The following is a 25,215-nucleotide window of genomic DNA, read 5'->3' on the forward strand; positions in this document are numbered from 1 at the left end:
CTTAATGTCCTCGTGTCTCAATACACAAGGAAAGAAGCCAAAGTTATTTACACAACATGACCAAAAGTATGTGGACACCTGCTCGTCCAACATCTCATTCCAAAGTCTTGGGCATTAATATAGAGTTGGTCCGCCCCTTGCGTCCATTCAGTCACAACAGCATTAGTGAGGTCGGGCACTGATGTTGGGCGATTAGGCCCGACTCGCAGTCGGAATTCCAATTCATCCCAAAGGTATTCGGTGAGGTTGAGGTCAGGGCTCTCACACCGATTTCGACCAACCAATTCTGTATGGACCTAGCATTGTGCACGGGGGCATTGTCAGGCTGAAACAGGAAAGGGCCTTCCCCAAACTGTTTTCCACAAAGTTGGAAGCACAGAATCGTCATTGTATTCTGTAGCATTAAGATTTTCCTTTACTGGAACTAAGGGGCCCGAACCACGAAAACACAGCCCCAGACCCGTATTCCTCCACCAGCAAACTTTACAGTTGGCACTATATGCTTTTGGGCTGGTAGTGTTTCCCTGGCATCCACTAAACACAGTTTCGTACATCGGACTGCCAGATGGTGAAGCGTGATTCAACACTTTCCACTGCTCCAGACTCAAATGGTTTACATCACTCCAGCCGACGCTTGGCATTGAACATGGTGATCTTAGGCTTGTGTGCGGCTGCTCGGCCATGGAAACCCATTTCATGAAGCTCCCGATGAACAGTTTTTGTGCTGACGTTGCTTCCAGAGGCAGTTTGGAACTCAGTAGTGAGTGTTGCAACCAGGACAGACAATGTTTTTGCGCTTTGCGCTTCAGCACTCGGCGGTCCCGTTCTGTGAGCTTGCGTGGCCTACCACTTTGGGGCTGAGACGTTTCCACCATAACAGCACTTACAGTTGACCGGGGCAGCTCTAGCAGGGTCGACATTTGATGAACTGACTTGTTGGAAAAGTGGAATCCTATGACGGTGCCACGTTGAAAGTCACTGAGCTCTTCAGTAAGGCCATTCTACTGCAAATGTTTCTCAATGGAGATTGCATGGCGGTGTGCTCCATTTTATACATCTGTCAGCAACGGGTGTGGTTGAATTAGCCAAATCCACTAATTTGAAGGGGTGTCTACATTCTTTTTTATATATAGTGGATATTTTGATATCAAATTATAACATGACATTATAAAAAGACAGACTCTTCTTCTGTGTCTAGAACACTGACGTGTCTTTCTTCAACTGAACATAATGACCACATTATTCTCATTCAACAAGACTAGCATCTTCATTCTAATATCGACCCAGTCTTTCCCTCCCAGTGAGTCCCTTGGCCAGCTAGGTGGAATGTCAAGGACAGGGTCCGAGGAGTGCCGGTCCGGTGGAGGCATTGTGTTCTGGGGGTTAGGTACAGCACAGAACAACGTCAACGGCACAGTGCCCGCCTGGGAACCGGCAGAGGGGAGGCAAGGATCTGGCACTAGCTGTGCTGCCGGTATCTGGTAGTGACAGACATAGTGGCCTGTTGGTGTGGTGCCACAGGGGAGAGAGGAGGAGGAGGAGGAGACGAGGAGGAGGAGAGAAGAAGTAGGAGAAGGAAGAGGAGAGAGGAAGAGAAGGAGGAGAGAGGAAGAGAGGAAGAGAGAGGAAGAGGAGGAGAGAGGAAGAGAAGGAGGAGAAGGGAGGAAGAGGAGAGTGGAAGAGCAGAGAGGAGGAGGAGGAGGAGAGAGGATGAGAGAGGTAGTGAGGAAGAGGAGGAGAGAGGAAGAGAAGGAGGAGATAGAGAGAGGAGGAGGAGAGAGGAAGAGAAGGAGGAGGAGGAGAGAGGAAGAGGAGGAGAAGGAGGAGGTTAGAGGAAGAGGAGAGGAAAAGAAGAGGAAGAGGAAGAGGAGGAGGAAGAGGAGAAGGAGGAGAGAGGAAGAGGAGAGAGAAGGAAGTGGAGAGAAGAGGAGGAGAGGCAGAGAAGGAGAAAGAGGAGAGAGGAAGATAAGGAGGAGAAGTAGGATGAAGAGGAGAGAGGTGGAGGAAGAGGAGGAGGAAGAGGAAGAGGAGAGAGGAAGAGAAGGATGAAGAGGAGAAAGGAAGAGAAAGAGGAGAAGGAGGAGGAAGAGGAGAGAGGAGAGGAAGAGAAGGATGAAGAGGAGAAAGGAAGAGAAGGAGGAGGGAGAGGAGGGAGGAGGAGGAGAGAGGAAGAGAAGAAGAGAGAGGAAGAGGAGGAGGAGGAGTGAGGAAGAGGAGAGGAAGAGGAGGAGAGGAAGAGAGGAGAGGAAGAGAAGGAGAGAGGAAGAGAGAGGAAGAGGCAGAGAAGGAGGGGGAGAGAGGAAGAAGAGAGAGAAGGAGAGAGGATAGAGAAGGAGGAAGAGGAGAGAGGAGAAGGAGGTGGAAGAGGAGAGAGGAGGAGGAAGAGGAGAGAGGAAGAGAAGGATGAAGAGGAGAAAGGAAGAGAAGGAGGAGGAAGAGGAGAGAGGAGGAGGAAGAGGAGAGAGGAGGAGAATGAGGAGAGAGGAGGAAGAGGAGAGAGGAAGAGAAGGATGAAGAGGAGAATGGAAGAGAAGGAGGAGAAGGAGGAGGAAGAGGAGAGAGGAGGAGGAAGAGGAGAGAGGAAAAAGGAGAGGAGGTGAAAGAGAAGAGAGAAAGAAAGGAAGAGGAGAGAGGAGGAGGAAGATGAGAGACAGGAGAAGAGAGAAAGAGGAGAGAGGAAAAGGAGAGAGTAGGAGAAAGAGGAGAGAGAAGGATGAGGAGGATGTAGAGGAGAGGAAGAGGAGAGAGGAAGAGATGAATGAGGAGGGTGAGGGGAGGAGCAGGAGAAAGGAGGAGGGAGGAAGAGGAGGAGGAGGATAAGGAGGCGAGAGGAGAGGAGGGGAACACTACTCTGATAACCAGTTTTCTAACCCTGTTTAGATAACCAGGCCGACTGACTGTGCAGGACTGTACAAGGTCAATGTGCCAAAATGTACCTCCTTACTGCAAACAGACAAGCACCAAAACAACTGGAAGGTCTTGTGATTATTATACTAGAAATACAACACAACTAAGAACCACCATATCCATGTACAACACACAGAGTAAAGAAGAGCTGCCACCCCCACCCCTTGGCTGCACCCTCTCTAATGTAGTGTACCCTGCGTGCACAACCCACGTGGAATTCCTGGTCTAACATGCTGACCAGACCGGACACAACCCACGTGGAATTCCAAGTCTAACATGCTGACCAGACCGGACACAACCCACGTGTAATTCCTGGTCTAACATGCTGACCAGACCGGAGACAACCCACGTGGAATTCCTGGTCTAACATGCTGACCAGACCGGACACAACCCACGTGTAATTCCTGGTCTAACACGCTGACCAGACCGGACACAACCCACGTGGAATTCCTGGTCTAACATGCTGACCAGACCGGACACAACCCACGTGGAATTCCTGGTCTAACATGCTGACCAGACCAGACACAACCCACGTGGAATTCCTGGTCTAACATGCTGACCAGATCGGACACGTCGCGAGCTTGGCAAAATACATTTAGAAACCCACGTTATTAAATTATTACACCCACACTGCTCGCGCGCGCCAACGACCGTCTGCGATGCCAAGACCTAAAATAGAAGTCCTTTCTATTTCTGACGCAGATCGCGCTGCAAGTCCTGCCTCTCTCATCTCCTCATTGGTTCATAGAAGCAGGTGCCATCTCCTCATTGGTTATACCCACGTGGGTGATTGAAAGACAAACTGTTTTGCCGGTCGTTGTGGTAATACAATGAACGTTTAGATGCGATCACCATATATACCGATGAAAAAGCCTGGAAGGAGGAGATGACTAGAAACGATTTGGTTGGCCATTTTATGTGTGGATTAATTGTCGGAGTAGAAGACCTTGTCCATTTCAGGTAAAATAACAACTCAATGTTTATATCCCAGGACAAATTAGCTAGAAAGTGCAAGCTAACTAGCTAAATTGCCATACATGTTTAATGCTTTTCTACCTGTCCCCAAATTAATGTAATTGGTTCAGAGTTTGTTTTGATATTTTAACCTGCATGTCGTGATCGCGTTTGGTGTGGGGGGGACAAAATACATTTGTGCACGATGGTGCACGCGCACAGCTGGTTTGGGTTCCGTGTAAGGCAGCGTTTGGACCGCAGATCTGCAGATCTGTGGTCAAGAACGCAGAGTTCATCTCAGCCTATACTGCTCTTCATTCCCTTGACTTTTTGGCCCTGATAAAGACATGAATTAACCCAGAGAACACTGCCACTCCAGCTGCTTTCTCTTCGTCTTCTCCTACCTGTCCATTTCCTCTTCAACCTGTCCATTTCATCTTCTACCTGTCCATCTCCTCTTCTACCTGTCCATCTCCTCTCCTACCTGTCCATTTCCTCTTCTACCTGTCCATCTCCTCTTCTACCTGTCCATCTCCTCTTCTACCTGTCCATCTCCTCTTCTACCGGTCCATCTCCTTTCTCACCTGTCCATCTCCACTTCTACCTGTCCATCTCCTTTCTCTCTTGTCCATCTCCTCTTCTACCTGTCCATCTCCTCTTCTACCTGTCCATCTCCTCTTCTACCTGTCCATCTCCTCTCCTACCTGTCCATCTCCTTTCTCACTGTCCTTCTCCTCTTCTACCTGTCCATCTCCTCTTCTACCTGTCCAGCTCCTCTTCTACCTGTCCATCTCCTCTTCTACCTGTCCATCTCCTCTCCTACCTGTCCATCTCCTTTCTCACTGTCCTTCTCCTCTTCTACCTGTCCATCTCCTCTTCTACCTGTCCAGCTCCTCTTCTACCTGTCCATCTCCTCTTCTACCTGTCCATCTCTTCTTCTACCTGTCTATTTCCTCTTCTACCTGTCCATCTCCCCTTCTACCTGTCCATCTCCTCCCTCAACTGTCCATCTCCTCTCACCTGTCCATCTCCTCTTCTACCTGTCCATCTCCTCTCTCACCTGTCCATCTCCTCCAACCTGTCCATCTCCTCTCACCTGTCCATCTCCTCTTCTAACTGTCCATTTCCTCTTCTACCTGTCCATCTCCTCTTCTACCTGTCCATCTCCTCTTCTACCTGTCCAGCTCCTCTTCTACCTGTCCATTTCCTCTTCAACCTGTCCATCTCCTCTTCTACCAGTCCATCTCTTCTTCGACCTGTCCATCTCCTCTTCTACCTGTCCATCTCCTCTCTTACCTGTCCATCTCCTCTCACCTGTCCATCTCCTCTCACCTGTCCATCTACCCCCACCTGTCCCATCTCCTCTTCTACCTGTCCATCTCCTCTCCTACCTGGCCATCTCCTCTCCTACCTGGCCATCTCCTCTCCTACCTGTCCAGCTCCTGTCCTCTTCTGACTGGCTGACCGGCTGGCTGACTGACTGGCTGACCTGCTGGCTGTCTGACTGGCTGTCTGATTGACTGGATGTCTGATTGACTGGCTGGTTCTCTGGCTTTCTGACTGACTGGCTAGCTGTCCGACTGACTTACTGACTGTCTGGCTGTCTGACTGACTGGCTAACTATTGCCATGTTACTTACTACCTGTCAGGTAAAAATTTGTCAACAAATAATATGATCTCTAACAGAGGTATAAACAAGAACCTAGAAGCCCACTGTAGAAGACAATACAAAAACAAACTGTGGACCACCCATATTTGGCTAAATCTGAATAACCTAGAAATATCTGCGTAAATATATCGGCATGACAGTATCTGGCTATATCTGGAGGGCTAAATCTGACTAACCTAGCAATATCTGCATTACAATATCTGCATTACAATATCTACATTACTATATCTGCATTACAATATCTGCATTACAATATCTACATTACTATATCTGCATTACAATATCTACATTACTATATCTGGAGGGCTAAATCTGACTAACCTAGCAATATCTACATTACAATATCTGGAGGGCTAAATCTGACTAACCTAGCAATATCTACATTACTATATCTACATTACTATATCTGGAGGGCTAAATCTGACTAACCTAGCAATATCTGCATTACAATATCTGGAGGGCTAAATCTGACTAACCTAGCAATATCTACATTACTATATCTACATTACTATATCTGGAGGGCTAAATCTGACTAACCTAGCAATATCTACATTACTATATCTACATTACTATATCTGGAGGGCTAAATCTGACTAACCTAGCAATATCTACATTACTACATCTACATTACTATATCTGGAGGGCTAAATCTGACTAACCTAGCAATATCTACATTACAATATCTGCATTACTATATCTGGAGGGCTAAATCGGATTCACCTACCAATATCTGCATTACTATATCTGGAGGGCTAAATCGGACTAACCTAGCAATATCTGCATTACTATATCTGGCTATATCTGGAGGGCTAAATCGGACTAACCTAGCAATATCTGCATTACTATATCTACATTACTATATCTGGAGGGCTAAATCTGACTAACCTAGCAATATCTGCATTACAATATCTGCATTACAATATCTGGCTATATCTGGAGGGCTAAATCTGACTAACCTAGCAATATCTACATTACAATATCTACATTACTATATCTGGAGGGCTAAATCGGACTAACCTAGCAATATCTGCATTACTATATCTACATTACTATATCTGGAGGGCTAAATCTGACTAACCTAGCAATATCTGCATTACTATATCTACATTACTATATCTGGAGGGCTAAATCTGACTAACCTAGCAATATCTGCATTACTATATCTACATTACTATATCTGGAGGGCTAAATCTGACTAACCTAGCAATATCTACATTACAATATCTACATTACTATATCTGGGGGGCTAAATCAGACTAACCTAGCAAAAGCTGCATTACAATATCTGCATTACTATATCTGGAGGGCTAAATCGGACTAACCTAGCAATATCTGCATTACTATATCTACATTACTATATCTGGAGGGCTAAATCTGACTAACCTAGCAATATCTGCATTACAATATCTGCATTACAATATCTGGCTATATCTGGAGGGCTAAATCTGACTAACCTAGCAATATCTACATTACAATATCTACATTACTATATCTGGAGGGCTAAATCAGACTAACCTAGCAAAAGCTGCATTACAATATCTGCATTACTATATCTGGAGGGCTAAATCGGACTAACCTAGCAATATCTGCATTACTATATCTACATTACTATATCTGGAGGGCTAAATCTGACTAACCTAGCAATATCTGCATTACTATATCTACATTACTATATCTGGAGGGCTAAATCTGACTAACCTAGCAATATCTGCATTACTATATCTACATTACTATATCTGGAGGGCTAAATCGGACTAACCTAGCAATATCTGCATTACAATATCTGGCTATATCTGGAGGGCTAAATCGGATTAACCTAGCAATATCTGCATTACTATATCTACATTACTATATCTGGAGGGCTAAATCTGACTAACCTAGCAATATCTGCATTACTATATCTACATTACTATATCTGGAGGGCTAAATCTGACTAACCTAGCAATATCTGCATTACTATATCTGCATTACTATATCTGGAGGGCTAAATCTGACTAACCTAGCAATATCTACATTACTATATCTACATTACTATATCTGGAGGGCTAAATCTGACTAACCTAGCAATATCTGCATTACTATATCTGCATTACTATATCTGGAGGGCTAAATCTGACTAACCTAGCAATATCTGCATTACTATAGCTGCATTACTATATCTGCATTACTATATCTGCATTACCACTACCACCACTACCACTACCACCATGTACTTACCCCCATACTCTCCGTTCCTTAACCCAATTTAGGATTTTTTCTCCAAATGGAGTTGGAAGGTATATGATAGGCGCCCTCACAAACAAGCCACCCTTCTCCAGGCCATGGATGACGCATACGATGACATCACGGCAGACCAGTGTCAGGCCTGGATTCACCATGCAATGACATCACGGCAGACCAGTGTCAGGCCTGGATTCACCCGAATATTCTTCCCAAGATGTTTGGCCAATGAAAACATCCATTGTGATGTGGATGAGAACCTGTGGCCAACTCCACAAGACACAGTTGATGGAAATATAAAAGTACAGTAATCAATCCTTTGTTTAGCTTTTTACAGTAAGCCAGGTGAGGCACACTGCAGTGATGTTTTACAGTAAGCCAGGTGAGGAACACTGCGGTTGACGTTTTACAGTAAGCCAGGTGAGGCACACTACAGTGATGTTTTACAGTAAGCCAGGTGAGGAACACTGCGGTTGATGTTTTACAGTAAGCCAGGTGAGGCACACTGCAGTGATGTTTTACAGTAAGCCAGGTGAGGCACACTGCAGTGATGTTTTACAGTAAGCCAGGTGAGGCACACTGCAGTGATGTTTTACAATAAGCCAGGTGAGGCACCCTGCAGTGATGTTTTACAGTAAGCCAGGTGAGGCACACTGCAGTGATGTTTTACAGTAAGCCAGGTGAGGCACACTGCAGTGATGTTTTACAGTAAGCCAGGTGAGGCACACTGCAGTGACGTTTTACAGTAAGCCAGGTGAGGCACACTGCAGTGATGTTTTACAGTAAGCCAGGTGAGGCACACTGCAGTGATGTTTTACAGTAAGCCAGGTGAGGCACACTGCAGTGACGTTTTACAGTAAGCCAGGTGAGGCACACTGCAGTTGACGTTTTACAGTAAGCCAGGTGAGGCACACTGCAGTGACGTTTTACAGTAAGCCAGGTGAGGCACACTACAGTGATGTTTTACAGTAAGCCAGGTGAGGAACACTGCGGTTTATGTTTTACAGTAAGCCAGGTGAGGCACACTGCAGTGATGTTTTACAGTAAGCCAGGTGAGGCACACTGCAGTGATGTTTTACAGTAAGCCAGGTGAGGCACACTGCAGTGATGTTTTACAGTAAGCCAGGTGAGGCACACTGCAGTGATGTTTTACAGTAAGCCAGGTGAGGCACACTGCAGTGATGTTTTACAGTAAGCCAGGTGAGGCACACTGCAGTGATGTTTTACAGTAAGCCAGGTGAGGCACACTGCAGTGATGTTTTACAGTAAGCCAGGTGAGGCACACTGCAGTGATGTTTTACAGTAAGCCAGGTGAGGCACACTGCAGTGACGTTTTACAGTAAGCCAGGTGAGGCACACTGCAGTGATGTTTTACAGTAAGCCAGGTGAGGCACACTGCAGTGATGTTTTACAGTAAGCCAGGTGAGGCACACTGCAGTGATGTTTTACAGTAAGCCAGGTGAGGCACACTGCAGTGATGTTTTACAGTAAGCCAGGTGAGGCACACTGCAGTGATGTTTTACAGTAAGCCAGGTGAGGCACACTGCAGTGATGTTTTACAGTAAGCCAGGTGAGGCACACTGCATTGATGTTTTACAGTAAGCCAGGTGAGGCACACTGCAGTGACGTTTTACAGTAAGCCAGGTGAGGCACACTGCAGTTGACGTTTTACAGTAAGCCAGGTGAGGCACACTGCAGTTGACGTTTTATTGTAATTTTTTTCTTTTTTGTAGCTAATTATTTTTGCTTTGATTCAAAGAAACCTATGTTGTGATTTTATTGTATTTCATCAATAAATGTCATATTTTGTTCAATGATTCCACTGTGTCTGTAGTATTCTCTCTACTAGTCCTTTTACAGTGATGTATTTATGTGTAGTAGCATAATGAAACATGTATCACATTTTGTACTACAATATTTAATGATTGTATGAACAACTACACAGTGAAACTATCGGTATCTTGTGTGTGGGTGATCTAAATGAATGTTCCTATGGTATTTCATGATAAATGAGTTATTTGAACCGATGATTCTGCAGGTGCAAGGTTTCTTTAAAGATATGAATGCACAATGCAATGTTTTGAACATTGGACAGCCTGTGTTAAAAGTGATGACCGTTTTGAGTTTTGTGTCTAGAGTTTTGAATAATGACCACAAGGTTCTGAAATTAGTGCCAAAGTGATTGTAAACAACTGTAGGATGACGAGTAGGACTAACAGTACAAATGGCCATAATAAAACCTGGACTTTTGACGTTATTTTTATACGTTTTGCAGAGTCTTTGTCGTGCAGTGTGGACCTCCCCGGATGAACCCCTCTCTGGATTCAGTGGAAATGTAAGTGTGTGTATGTATCTGTGTGTGTATAGTATGTGTGTGTGTGTGTATGTGTGTGTGCGTGTGTATCTCTATGTATCTGTGTGTGTGTGTGTGTGTGTGTCGTGTGTGTGTGTGTCGTGTGTGTGTGTGTGTGTGCGTGTGTGCGTGCGCGTGCATATGTGTGCGTACGTATCTCTGTGTGTATTACTCACAGGTCTGCTTGGTGTCATGGCAGGTGTTGTCCTCCAGAGAGAAGATGGGGGGAACACAGGCTGCCGTGGTCCCCAGCCCCTGACCCAATCCATGGCCCAGACCCTGGCCCAACCCCTGGCCCAGCACCTGGCCCAGACCCTGGCCCAACCCCTGGCCTAGCCCCTGGCTGAGGTAGGAGGCAGAGGAATAGTAGGAATGCATCCGGTACTGAGGAGACACGTTGTGGCTGGATAGACGACTCTCGCCGTTCGGCATCTGTTTCAGACGATAACACACACACACACAGACAGGTGGGGAGAAAATGATTGTCTTTCTCAATTTCAAAATTATATTTAAACAGAGCTTTAAACAGAGCTCACGTCCTCCCTCAGCTTAAAGGAAGTTAAAGGTTAAACAATGCATCATGCATGTTTACGGGGTGGCAGGTAGCCTAGTGGTTAGAGTGTTTGGACTAGTAGCCAAAAGATTGCAAGATCGAATCCCAGAGCTGACAAAGCCTGAACAAGGCAGTTAACCCACTGTTTCTAGGCCGTTGTCAAAAATAAGAATTTGTTCTTAACTGACTTGCCTGGTGTTACTGTCCTTGAAGGTGTTTTAAACTCTGTTATCAGAGACAATATAGGAATCATGAAGGTGTTTTACACATTCACTTTGCTGACGTTGAATGCTGCAGTACGGGGCTCTCAGCATGGTACAGATTTCTCCGTTAGTCCAGGGTTTTTGGTTGGGGAATGTCCGGATTTTTTGATGAATCTTGTGATTGATGATGTGTATTCCTCAACGTTAGAGAATGAATCGTGGTTAATCGTGGTTAGATGAGTCCTATATATATTCCAATCAGTATTCTCCAAATCGTCCTGGAACACTGAGTCTGCTCCCTCTGTCCAGTGTCTCACTATTCTCCCCGTTGGTGGCTCTCTCCCTCTGTCCAGCGTCTCACTATTCTCCCCGTTGGTGGCTCCCTCCCTCTGTCCAGCGTCTCACTATTCTCCCCGTTGGTGGCTCCCTCCCTCTGTCCAGTGTCTCACTATTCTCCCCGTTGGTGGCTCTCTCCCTCTGTCCAGCGTCTCACTATTCTCCCCGTTGGTGGCTCCCTCCCTCTGTCCAGCGTCTCACTATTCTCCCCGTTGGTGGCTCTCTCCCTCTGTCCAGTGTCTCACTATTCTCCCCGTTGGTGGCTCTCTCCCTCTGTCCAGCGTCTCACTATTCTCCCCGTTGGTGGCTCTCTCCCTCTGTCCAGTGTCTCACTATTCTCCCCGTTGGTGGCTCTCTCCCTCTGTCCAGTGTCTCACTATTCTCCCCGTTGGTGGCTCTCTCCCTCTGTCCAGCATCTCACTATTCTCCCCGTTGGTGGCTCTCTCCCTCTGTCCAGTGTCTCACTATTCTCCCCGTTGGTGGCTCTCTCCCTCTGTCCAGCGTCTCACTATTCTCCCCGTTGGTGGCTCCCTCCCTCTGTCCAGCGTCTCACTATTCTCCCCGTTGGTGGCTCTCTCCCTCTGTCCAGCGTCTCACTATTCTCCCCGTTGGTGGCTCCCTCCCTCTGTCCAGTGTCTCACTATTCTCCCCGTTGGTGGCTCTCTCCCTCTGTCCAGCGTCTCACTATTCTCCCCGTTGGTGGCTCCCTCCATCTGTCCAGTGTCTCACTATTCTCCCCGTTGGTGGCTCCCTCCCTCTGTCCAGTGTCTCACTATTCTCCCCGTTGGTGGCTCCCTCCCTCTGTCCAGTGTCTCACTATTCTCCCCGTTGGTGGCTCTCTCCCTCTGTCCAGCGTCTCACTATTCTCCCCGTTGGTGGCTCCCTCCCTCTGTCCAGTGTCTCACTATTCTCCCCGTTGGTGGCTCTCTCCCTCTGTCCAGCGTCTCACTATTCTCCCCGTTGGTGGCTCCCTCCCTCTGTCCAGTGTCTCACTATTCTCCCCGTTGGTGGCTCCCTCCCTCTGTCCAGCGTCTCACTATTCTCCCCGTTGGTGGCTCCCTCCCTCTGTCCAGTGTCTCACTATTCTCCCCGTTGGTGGCTCCCTCCCTCTGTCCAGTGTCTCACTATTCTCCCCATTGGTGGCTCCCTCCCTCTGTCCAGCGTCTCACTATTCTCCCCATTGGTGGCTCCTTCGTTGGTTGCTCCCAGTATTGCTGGTAGTTGTACAAGTTGCTGTAGTAGGCTGTAGGGTAGGGTTACAGAGAGGCCTACCTGGTATTGCTGGTAGTTGTACAAGTTGCTGTAGTAGGCTGTAGGGTAGGGTTACAGAGAGGCCTACCTGGTATTGTTGGTAGTTGTACAGGTTACTGTAGTAGGCTGTAGGGTAGGGTTACAGAGAGGCCTACCTGGTATTGTTGGTAGTTGTACAGGTTACTGTAGTAGGCTGTAGGGTAGGGTTACAGAGAGGCCTACCTGGTATTGTTGGTAGTTGTACAGGTTACTGTAGTAGGCTGTAGGGTAGGGTTACAGAGAGGCCTACCTGGTATTGTTGGTAGTTGTACAGGTTACTGTAGTAGGCTGTAGGGTAGGGTTACAGAGAGGCCTACCTGGTATTGTTGGCAGTTGTACAGGTTACTGTAGTAGGCTGTAGGGTAGGGTTACAGAGAGGCCTACCTGGTATTGTTGGTAGTTGTACAGGTTACTGTAGTAGGCTGTAGGGTAGGGTTACAGAGAGGCCTACCTGGTATTGTTGGTAGTTGTACAGGTTACTGTAGTAGGCTGTAGGGTAGGGTTACAGAGAGGCCTACCTGGTATTGTTGGTAGTTGTACAGGTTACTGTAGTAGGCTGTAGGGTAGGGTTACAGAGAGGCCTACCTGGTATTGTTGGTAGTTGTACAGGTTACTGTAGTAGGCTGTAGGGTAGGGTTACAGAGAGGCCTACCTGGTATTGTTGGTAGTTGTACAGGTTACTGTAGTAGGCTGTAGGGTAGGGTTACAGAGAGGCCTACCTGGTATTGTTGGTAGTTGTACAGGTTACTGTAGTAGGCTGTAGGGTAGCGTGACGGCTGGTAGAAGTTGTAGTAGGAGGTGTCCACCAGAAGGTCAGCTGTTCCGTCAGTAGACTGCCCCCTACTGAACGCTGTGGGGCTGGACGCCAGGCCAGAACGACTACCTACAAGGGATTGAGGACAGGGTTAGAGGTCAGGCAGGGCCAGGTATACTGTCCCTCAGACCAGACCAACTCCCTGCAGGGACAGAGGAACAGGGTTAGGGTTAGAGGTCAGGCAGGGCCAGGTATACTGTCCCTCAGACCAGACCGACTCCCTGCAGGGACAGAGGAACAGGGTTAGGGTTAGAGGTCAGGCAGGGCCAGGTATACTGTCCCTCAGACCAGACCGACTCCCTGCAGGGACAGAGGAACAGGGTTAGGGTTAGAGGTCAGACAGGGCCAGGTATCTGTCCCTCAGACCAGACCGACTCCCTGCAGGGACAGAGGAACAGGATTAGGGTTAGAGGTCAGACAGGGCCAGGTATACTGTCCCTCAGACCAGACCGACTCCATGCAGGGACAGAGGAACAGGGTTAGGGTTAGAGGTCAGGCAGGGCCAGGTATACTGTCCCTCAGACCAGACCGACTCCCTGCAGGGACAGAGGAACAGGGTTAGGGTTAGAGGTCAGGCAGGGCCAGGTATACTGTCCCTCAGACCAGACCGACTCCCTGCAGGGACAGACAGGAGAGAGATTAAAAGACATTCACTCTGCTTTCCATCTGTACACATGCTGAAATTATGGACTTAAAAATCCTCCAGCCAGTGTACTGCCACCCCTAGTACACTGATACCAACTCTGCCAGTTCCAAGAGAGTTCACAAGGTTGGAAACTAATATGCAAAAATCACTGAAGTTGGAGACTTATATCTCCCTCACTAACTTTAAGCATCAGCTGTCAGAGCAGCTTACCGGTCGGTGCAGCTGTACATAGCCCATCTGTAAATAGCCCATCCAACCTACCTACCTCATCCCCATTTTTGTTTTTTGTTTTTCTGTTATTTTGCACACCAGTATTTCTACTTGTACATCCTCATCCGCACATCAATCACTCAGTGTTAATTGCTAAATTGTAATTACTTCGCTACTATGGCCTATTTATTGCCTTACCTCCTCACTCCATTTGCACACACTGTATATAGACTTGTTTATACTGTATTATTAACTATATGTTTGTTTATTCCACGTGTAACTCTGTGTTGTTGTTTTTGTCAAACTGCTTTGCTTTATATTGGCCAGGTCGCAGTTGTAAATGAGGACATGTTCTCAACTGGTCTACCTGGTTAAATAAAGGTGTTCTCAACTGGCCTACCTGGTTAAATAAAGGTGTTCTCAACTAGCCTACCAGGTTAAATAAAGGTGTTCAACTAGCCACCTGGTTAAATAAAGGTTAAATTTAACAAAAATAAACGATGTCTTTCTGTTTTCAGTCAAGACATTTTTAGTTTTCAGTCTCACACAATAGCACCATCTGCTGGTGGCTGTCCTGAACTGATTCTTCCTGTCAATCTCCATCCTTCTCTTCATTGGTAAAACCATACATACAAACAAATGTGGCATGCCAGCAAAGCAACAACACTACACTAAACAATACATGAGTTGCACTATAACGGTGACAAACTGTGCCCACAAACTGTGAGGGCCAACATAAAGTTGTCCCAACACCTTACCACTGCTACAGTTAACTCAGCATCATTTACTGCCTTTCTAAAAGACATAGCTGAAATGGCTGACTTGCTTTTTAAACAAATGTGGTTCCTGCTGACAATTGAGATGTACAAACTATGACATAGGGGGACAACAAGTGGATAAGAGGCCATCCGTAATTTCGATTAAGACATTAAGAGAGAGACGACGAGGATAGTCAATATAACTATTTCTTCAGCACTTTTGAAATGTACAGCGACAGAATTCAGAACATGGGCCGTTCTTACTTACAGTGTTCTCCCTGTACACCAAGTCAGAACCGTAGGATAAATAAAGAGGGCATATAAGCAGACAATGAAAGCTCTTACAATATTCGATGATTACATTTCTCTGAACATTGAACGCCGTTTGGGTCTTTGCGTGTCAAACAAGATACATGTCATAACATTATTTGACACATTAAATAAGCTTTTAATTTGATACGTCAAATAACACAATTATTTTATAGAATGTTGTGTGTGCTGAATTTGCACGTGCAAGCCAAGGGCCACCACTACTATCAGTAGCACTGTCAAAGTTGTACAAAAAAAGTTGCAGACAACGGCCACAAACGGTGAAAACAGACCAAATTATTAGGGCGAGGAACATGGGCTACTAACAGCTTACGACACAACATACACTTAGTATTACTTTCTCAGCTACAGTCTACATATCTCCCTGGCATATTACATCATTTATACAGCAGCATTTTTTGGACTCATGTTGTAATGTGCTTGAACAGGAAAGTGGCGCAGCGGTCCATCCTGAGGAAATGTTGTCATCAAAGAGAAAGATTTGAACGACCGTTCAAACGTATTTTCCCAGTCGTAGCTCGTTTTCCCGAGTTGTCTTGAACTCACAGTTAGCCACTGATTCCTTCCCAAACCACAACTTGTTGTGTAATGTTGAAAAGGATTTGATTGTCGACTTGATTCATGGCGACGACTGCTAGCTTGCTAGCTAAGATTTTGAAAGTATGATGTTGACATGATCACTCCAATCATTATCTGTGGCCAATGACCTTGAGCCTTCTTGGATGGGCATTTCTAATATAACTCTATGGCAGAACCCAAGGGTTAAAATATTCGAGCTCTAACCTTAGAATTGGGGATGACGTGCTGTCCCATGAGTGACAGAAAACTGAGCCAATCAGGCTCAACACTGTATTTTCTGCTGGCTGCCCCACCACAGAAAGCACTGAGCTGGGCTGAAACACCTGCATTTTGGAGCTGTCTTACTCAAGAAAACAAAAAATTATACATGATACAACAACTAACCTACCTCAAGGAGCAGAATTAAGGCATATTTACCATATCAACAACAGTCCTCATCATGTGTTGGGATATCTGGAGTCAACAAAGACACATTTGTCTCAAGCTTCTGCCAGATTCAGCTCTGTGGTATATCTCACTATCAGTAGATTAGGAGACAGAAGTGTTGTGTGTGTCCCAGGTCTGACCGTTGTCCTCATGGCTGAATCACTGAGTGCTCAACTCCTCTCCTCTCTGTCACCGGTCCAGGGGCCACAAACACACACAGTGGCAGCAGCCTTGACCGGGTTGGTATTCCAGTCCAGAGCTGATATCAGGCTTGAAGGAACAAGCTGTTTCTGCCTCCTTACTTCCTCTACCACAGAGTGATCAAAAGATGGACTTGAGGCTGGCACCAGGACTGTACTATAGTACCAGGACATCAGGACTACACTATAGTACCAGGACATCAGGACTATACTGATAGTACCAGGACACTATAGTACCAGTACATCAGGACTATACTGATAGTACCAGGACATCAGGACTACACTATAGTACCAGGACATCAGGACTATACTGATAGTACCAGGACAGCAGGACTAGGACTACACTATAGTACCAGGACATCAGAACTATACTGATAGTACCAGGACTGTACTATAGCACCAGGACTATACTGATAGTACCAGGACATCAGGACTATACTGATTGTACCAGGACTATACTATAGTACCAGGACATCAGGACTATACTGATAGTACCAGGACACTATAGTACCAGTACATCAGGACTATACTGATAGTACCAGGACAGCAGGACTAGGACTACACTATAGTACCAGGACATCAGGACTAGGACTAGGACTACAGTACCAGGACATCAGGACTATACTGATAGTACCAGGACTGTACAATAGCACCAGGACTGTACTATAGTACCAGGACATCAGGACTATACTGATAGTACCAGGACATCAGGACTATACTGATAGTACCAGGACATCAGGACTATACTGATAGTACCAGGACTATACTATAGTACCAGGACATCAGGACTATACTGATAGTACCAGGACATCAGGACTATACTGATAGTACCAGGACATCAGGACTACACTGATAGTACCAGGACATCAGGACTACACTGATAGTACCAGGACATCAGAACTATACTGATAGTACCAGGACATCAGGACTACACTGATAGTACCAGGACATCAGGACTATACTGATAGTACCAGGACTATACTATAGTACCAGGACATCAGAACTATACTGATAGTACCAGGACATCAGAACTATACTGATAGTACCAGGACATCAGGACTATACTGATAGTACCAGGACGTCAGGACTATACTGATAGTACCAGGACATCAGGACTATACTGATAGTACCAGGACATCAGAACTATACTGATAGTACCAGGACATCAGAACTATACTGATAGTACCAGGACATCAGGACTAGGACTACACAGAAAGTCCTCCACATGAGATGCTGTCCACTGAGCTCCCGATGTCTGCAGAGCCAGTTGTGTCCACTGGCCTCCCAATGTCTGCAGAGCCAGTTGTGTCCACTGTCCTCCCAATGTCTGCAGAGCCAGTTGTGTCCACTGGCCTCCCAATGTCTGCAGAGCCAGTTGTGTCCACTGTCCTCCCGATGTCTGCAGAGCCAGTTGTGTCCACTGTCCACAAAATTTCTGTCAGCCGTCGGGGGGGGGGTCCCCAAAAGGCCGTCGGGGGGGGTCCCCAAAAGGCCGTCGGGGGGGTCCCCAAAAGGCCGTCGGGGGGGTCCCCAAAAGGCCGTCGGTGGGGGTCCCCAAAAGGCTAGGGCCGGGACTGACTGCGTGTGTGGGTACCCGCCAGCCACTGCTGCCCCTCATAATGTGTTCAGATTCTTTGTGGCCCCCACCCCTATCAAAATTGCCCATCCCTGGCCTATAAAATAATGATAGACAACAGACTAACTAGATAGCCAATTCAAAACATAACATGTAGCCTGGCTAACTATCTCGCTAGTTAACTAATTAGCTAATAGGATCTATTAATGTCATTGTCATGTCTGATGTCCTAAAATAAATATTGTGAATAACCACAAATGAATGGTTGTGTTAGTAAACCAGGGCAAAACACTCCTGTTGGAAAACACCTCTAAAGCAATGAAAATAGCTGCAAAATAATTCTGACACAGTTGGAAAGCTGTTATTCCCCGATATTCAACATTGGCCAAGTCATTCTGACAACATTCAAATATTCTTAGAATAGCCTAAACCACAAATAACTACCAATGCTGGCAATAGATCTCCAGTGAAACCTGCCTTACCAGGCAGATAAACAAGTTAGTTAGTTACCTTGCTTTGAGGTAGCCAACCTTAGCCATTTGATCCCAGATTCATTAAAGTAGGAAAGTATTTTATAAAGACATAATAATATTTGGTTGTAATTGGAATGTTGTAATATTTCTTAGGCCAACCATCCTCCAGGCGAACCTTAAAGGGAAAGTGTTCTATTTTGAGACAAGCTTGACTCTGCAAAGAAGCCAATAGGCAGAGGGGAGCCTGCATTTAAATCTGATAATAATAATGCTAATAATAATAATAATAATGATAATAATCATAATGATAACAATAATTGTATTGTGTAAAGTGGTTCCTTGCATCATTCAACAGAATTTGATGTCACCATTTTGGCCCCTGGTGTTACAGACCATTAGAAGTGACTTGAGCTTTCAGGAAGCTAATCAGTCCTACATGTTCAAAAGGACTAGTGGCAAAAAAGTTCATGTCAAGACCTGTGTTTGATTTTAATATGTTCAACTGATCTAAACCCAATAGTTATAAACATAGGTACCAGATTATATTAGTTGTGGTAGTCACTGTGTTATAAACATAGGTACCAGATTATATTAGTTGTGGTAGTCACTGTGTTATAAACATAGGTACCAGATTATATTAGTTGTGGTAGTCACTGTGTTATAAACATAGGTACTAGATTATATTAGTTGTGGTAGTCACTGTGTTATAAACATAGGTACCAGATTATATTAGTTGTGGTAGTCACTGTGTTATAAACATAGGTACCAGATTATATTAGTTGTGGTAGTCACTGTGTTATAAACATAGGTACCAGATTATATTAGTTGTGGTAGTCACTGTGTTATAAACATAGGTACCAGATTATATTAGTTGTGGTAGTCACTGTGTTATAAACATAGGTACTAGATTATATTAGTTGTGGTAGTCACTGTGTTATAAACATAGGTACCAGATTATATTAGTTGTGGTAGTCACTGTGTTATAACCATAGGTACCAGATTATATTAGTTGTGGTAGTCACTGTGTTATAAACATAGGTACCAGATTATATTAGTTGTGGTAGTCACTGTGTTATAAACATAGGTACCAGATTATATTAGTTGTGGTAGTCACTGTGTTATAAACATAGGTACCAGATTATATTAGTTGTGGTAGTCACTGTGTTATAAACATAGGTACCAGATTATATTAGTTGTGGTAGTCACTGTGTTATAAACATAGGTACCAGATTATATTAGTTGTGGTAGTCACTGTGTTATAAACATAGGTACTAGATTATATTAGTTGTGGTAGTCACTGTGTTATAAACATAGGTACCAGATTATATTAGTTGTGGTAGTCACTGTGTTATAACCATAGGTACCAGATTATATTAGTTGTGGTAGTCACTGTGTTATAAACATAGGTACCAGATTATATTAGTTGTGGTAGTCACTGTGTTATAAACATAGGTACCAGATTATATTAGTTGTGGTAGTCACTGTGTTATAAACATAGGTACCAGATTATATTAGTTGTGGTAGTCACTGTGTTATAAACATAGGTACCAGATTATATTAGTTGTGGTAGTCACTGTGTTATAAACATAGGTACCAGATTATATTAGTTGTGGTAGTCACTGTGTTATAAACATAGGCACCAGATTATATTAGTTGTGGTAGTCACTGTGTTATAAACATAGGTACCAGATTATATTAGTTGTGGTAGTCACTGTGTTATAAACATAGGTACTAGATTATATTTGTTGTGGTAGTCACTGTGTTATAAACATAGGTACCAGATTATATTAGTTGTGGTAGTCACTGTGTTATAAACATAGGTACCAGATTATATTAGTTGTGGTAGTCACTGTGTTATAAACATAGGTACCAGATTATATTTGTTGTGGTAGTCACTGTGTTATAAACATAGGTACCAGATTATATTAGTTGTGGTAGTCACTGTGTTATAAACATAGGTACCAGATTATATTAGTTGTGGTAGTCACTGTGTTATAAACATAGGTACCAGATTATATTTGTTGTGGTAGTCACTGTGTTATAAACATAGGTACCAGATTATATTAGTTGTGGTAGTCACTGTGTTATAAACATAGGTACCAGATTATATTAGTTGTGGTAGTCACTGTGTTATAAACATAGGTACTAGATTATATTAGTTGTGGTAGTCACTGTGTTATAAACATAGGTACCAGATTATATTAGTTGTGGTAGTCACTGTGTTATAAACATAGGTACCAGATTATATTAGTTGTGGTAGTCACTGTGTTATAAACATAGGTACCAGATTATATTAGTTGTGGTAGTCACTGTGTTATAAACATAGGTACCAGATTATATTAGTTGTGGTAGTCACTGTGTTATAAACATAGGTACCAGATTATATTAGTTGTGGTAGTCACTGTGTTATAAACATAGGTACCAGATTATATTAGTTGTGGTAGTCACTGTGTTATAAACATAGGTACCAGATTATATTAGTTGTGGTAGTCACTGTGTTATAAACATAGGTACCAGATTATATTAGTTGTGGTAGTCACTGTGTTATAAACATAGGTACCAGATTATATTAGTTGTGGTAGTCACTGTGTTATAAACATAGGTACCAGATTATATTAGTTGTGGTAGTCACTGTGTTATAAACATAGGTACCAGATTATATTAGTTGTGGTAGTCACTGTGTTATAAACATAGGTACCAGATTATATTAGTTGTGGTAGTCACTGTGTTATAAACATAGGTACCAGATTATATTAGTTGTGGTAGTCACTGTGTTATAAACATAGGTACCAGATTATATTAGTTGTGGTAGTCACTGTGTTATAAACATAGGTACCAGATTATATTAGTTGTGGTAGTCACTGTGTTATAAACATAGGTACTAGATTATATTAGTTGTGGTAGTCACTGTGTTATAAACATAGGTACCAGATTATATTAGTTGTGGTAGTCACTGTGTTATAAACATAGGTACCAGATTATATTAGTTGTGGTAGTCACTGTGTTATAAACATAGGTACCAGATTATATTAGTTGTGGTAGTCACTGTGTTATAAACATAGGTACCAGATTATATTAGTTGTGGTAGTCACTGTGTTATAAACATAGGTACTAGATTATATTAGTTGTGGTAGTCACTGTGTTATAAACATAGGTACCAGATTATATTAGTTGTGGTAGTCACTGTGTTATAAACATAGGTACCAGATTATATTAGTTGTGGTAGTCACTGTGTTATAAACATAGGTACCAGATTATATTAGTTGTGGTAGTCACTGTGTTATAAACATAGGTACCAGATTATATTAGTTGTGGTAGTCACTGTGTTATAAACATAGGTACCAGATTATATTAGTTGTGGTAGTCACTGTGTTATAAACATAGGTACCAGATTATATTAGTTGTGGTAGTCACTGTGTTATAAACATAGGTACCAGATTATATTAGTTGTGGTAGTCACTGTGTTATAAACATAGGTACTAGATTATATTAGTTGTGGTAGTCACTGTGTTATAAACATAGGTACCAGATTATATTAGTTGTGGTAGTCACTGTGTTATAAACATAGGTACCAGATTATATTAGTTGTGGTAGTCACTGTGTTATAAACATAGGTACCAGATTATATTAGTTGTGGTAGTCACTGTGTTATAAACATAGGTACCAGATTATATTAGTTGTGGTAGTCACTGTGTTATAAACATAGGTACTAGATTATATTAGTTGTGGTAGTCACTGTGTTATAAACATAGGTACCAGATTATATTAGTTGTGGTAGTCACTGTGTTATAAACATAGGTACCAGATTATATTAGTTGTGGTAGTCACTGTGTTATAAACATAGGTACCAGATTATATTAGTTGTGGTAGTCACTGTGTTATAAACATAGGTACCAGATTATATTAGTTGTGGTAGTCACTGTGTTATAAACATAGGTACCAGATTATATTAGTTGTGGTAGTCACTGTGTTATAAACATAGGTACCAGATTATATTAGTTGTGGTAGTCACTGTGTTATAAACATAGGTACCAGATTATATTAGTTGTGGTAGTCACTGTGTTATAAACATAGGTACCAGATTATATTAGTTGTGGTAGTCACTGTGTTATAAACATAGGTACCAGATTATATTAGTTGTGGTAGTCACTGTGTTATAAACATAGGTACCAGATTATATTAGTTGTGGTAGTCACTGTGTTATAAACATAGGTACCAGATTATATTAGTTGTGGTAGTCACTGTGTTATAAACATAGGCACCAGATTATATTAGTTGTGGTAGTCACTGTGTTATAAACATAGGTACTAGATTATATTAGTTGTGGTAGTCACTGTGTTATAAACATAGGTACCAGATTATATTAGTTGTGGTAGTCATGGCATTATACTGTGTTATAAACATAGGTACTAGATTATATTAGTTGTGGTAGTCACTGTGTTATAAACATAGGTACCAGATTATATTAGTTGTGGTAGTCATGGCATTATACTGTGTTATAAACATAGGGACAATATTATATTAGTTGTGGTAGTCATGGCATTATACTGTGTTATAAACATAGGTACCAGATTATATTAGTTGTGGTAGTCACTGTGTTATAAACATAGGTACCAGATTATATTAGTTGTGGTAGTCACTGTGTTATAAACATAGGTACCAGATTATATTAGTTGTGGTAGTCACTGTGTTATAAACATAGGTACTAGATTATATTAGTTGTGGTAGTCACTGTGTTATAAACATAGGTACCAGATTATATTAGTTGTGGTAGTCACTGTGTTATAAACATAGGTACCAGACTATATTAGTTGTGGTAGTCACTGTGTTATAAACATAAGTACCAGATTATATTAGTTGTGGTAGTCACTGTGTTATAACCATAGGTACTAGATTATATTAGTTGTGGTAGTCACTGTGTTATAAACATAGGTACCAGATTATATTAGTTGTGGTAGTCACTGTGTTATAAACATAGGTACCAGACTATATTAGTTGTGGTAGTCACTGTGTTATAAACATAAGTACCAGATTATATTAGTTGTGGTAGTCACTGTGTTATAACCATAGGTACTAGATTATATTAGTTGTGGTAGTCACTGTGTTATAAACATAGGTACTAGATTATATTAGTTGTGGTAGTCACTGTGTTATAAACATAGGTACCACATTATATTAGTTGTGGTAGTCACTGTGTTATAAACATAGGTACTAGATTATATTAGTTGTGGTAGTCACTGTGTTATAAACATAGGTACTAGATTATATTAGTTGTGGTAGTCACTGTGTTATAAACATAGGTACTAGATTATATTAGTTGTGGTAGTCACTGTGTTATAAACATAGGTACTAGATTATATTTGTTGTGGTAGTCACTGTGTTATAAACATAGGTACTAGATTATATTAGTTGTGGTAGTCACTGTGTTATAAACATAGGAACTAGATTATATTAGTTGTGGTAGTCACTGTGTTATAAACATAGGTACTAGATTATATTAGATGTGGTAGTCACTGTGTTATAAACATAGGTACTATATTATATTTGTTGTGGTAGTCACTGTGTTATAAACATGGGCACCAGATTATATTAGTTGTGGTAGTCACTGTGTTATAAACATAGGTACTAGATTATATTAGTTGTGGTAGTCATGGCATTATACTGTGTTATAAACATAGGCACCAGATTATATTAGTTGTGGTAGTCACTGTGTTATAAACATAGGTGCTAGATTATATTAGTTGTGGTAGTCACTGTGTTATAAACATAGGTACTAGATTATATTAGTTGTGGTAGTCACTGTGTTATAAACATAGGTACTAGATTATATTAATTGTGGTAGTCACTGTGTTATAAACATAGGTACTAGATTATATTAGTTGTGGTAGTCACTGTGTTATAAACATAGGTACCAGATTATATTAGTTGTGGTAGTCATGGCATTATACTGTGTTATAAACATAGGCACCAGATTATATTAGTTGTGGTAGTCACTGTGTTATAAACATAGGTGCTAGATTATATTAGTTGTGGTAGTCACTGTGTTATAAACATAGGTACTAGATTATATTAGTTGTGGTAGTCACTGTGTTATAAACATAGGTACTAGATTATATTAGTTGTGGTAGTCACTGTGTTATAAACATAGGTACTAGATTATGTTAGCTGTGGTAGTCACTGTGTTATAAACATAGGTACTAGATTATATTAGTTGTGGTAGTCACTGTGTTATAAACATAAGAACTAGATTATATTAGTTGTGGTAGTCACTGTGTTATAACCATAGGTACTAGATTATATTAGTTGTGGTAGTCACTGTGTTATAAATTTAGGTACTAGATTATATTAGTTGTGGTAGTCACTGTGTTATAAATTTAGGTACTAGATTATATTAGTTGTGGTAGTCACTGTGTTATAAACATAGGTACTAGATTATATTAGTTGTGGTAGTCATGGCATTATACTATATACATAGGCACCAGATTATATTAGTTGTGGTAGTCACTGTGTTATAAACATAGGTACTAGATTATATTAGTTGTGGTAGTCACTGTGTTATAAACATAGGTACTAGATTATATTAGTTGTGGTAGTCACTGTGTTATAAAAATAGGCACCAGATTATATTAGTTGTGGTAGTCACTGTGTTATAAATGTAGGTACTAGATTATATTAGTTGTGGTAGTCATGGCATTATACTATATACATAGGCACTAGA

At 42.6% G+C, this 25,215-nt stretch overlaps 1 protein-coding gene across 2 annotated transcripts in view; it reads right to left on the reverse strand.

Moving 5' to 3' along the window:
• Positions 1-25,215, reverse strand: part of dmrt1 (doublesex and mab-3 related transcription factor 1) — a 45,895-nt gene that overhangs the window by 12,089 nt on the left and 8,591 nt on the right. For both annotated transcript variants that reach the window (XM_090236751.1, NM_001124269.1), the window contains 2 exon segments: positions 13,205-13,368; positions 10,280-10,535 (listed from right to left, as the gene is read on the reverse strand). In XM_090236751.1, coding sequence (XP_090092877.1) covers positions 10,280-10,535; positions 13,205-13,368 — 420 coding nt within the window.

This window comes from Oncorhynchus mykiss, chromosome 6 (assembly GCF_057628025.1).
Source record: "Oncorhynchus mykiss isolate SJ-2025 chromosome 6, ASM5762802v1, whole genome shotgun sequence".
NCBI lineage: Eukaryota > Metazoa > Chordata > Actinopteri > Salmoniformes > Salmonidae > Oncorhynchus > Oncorhynchus mykiss.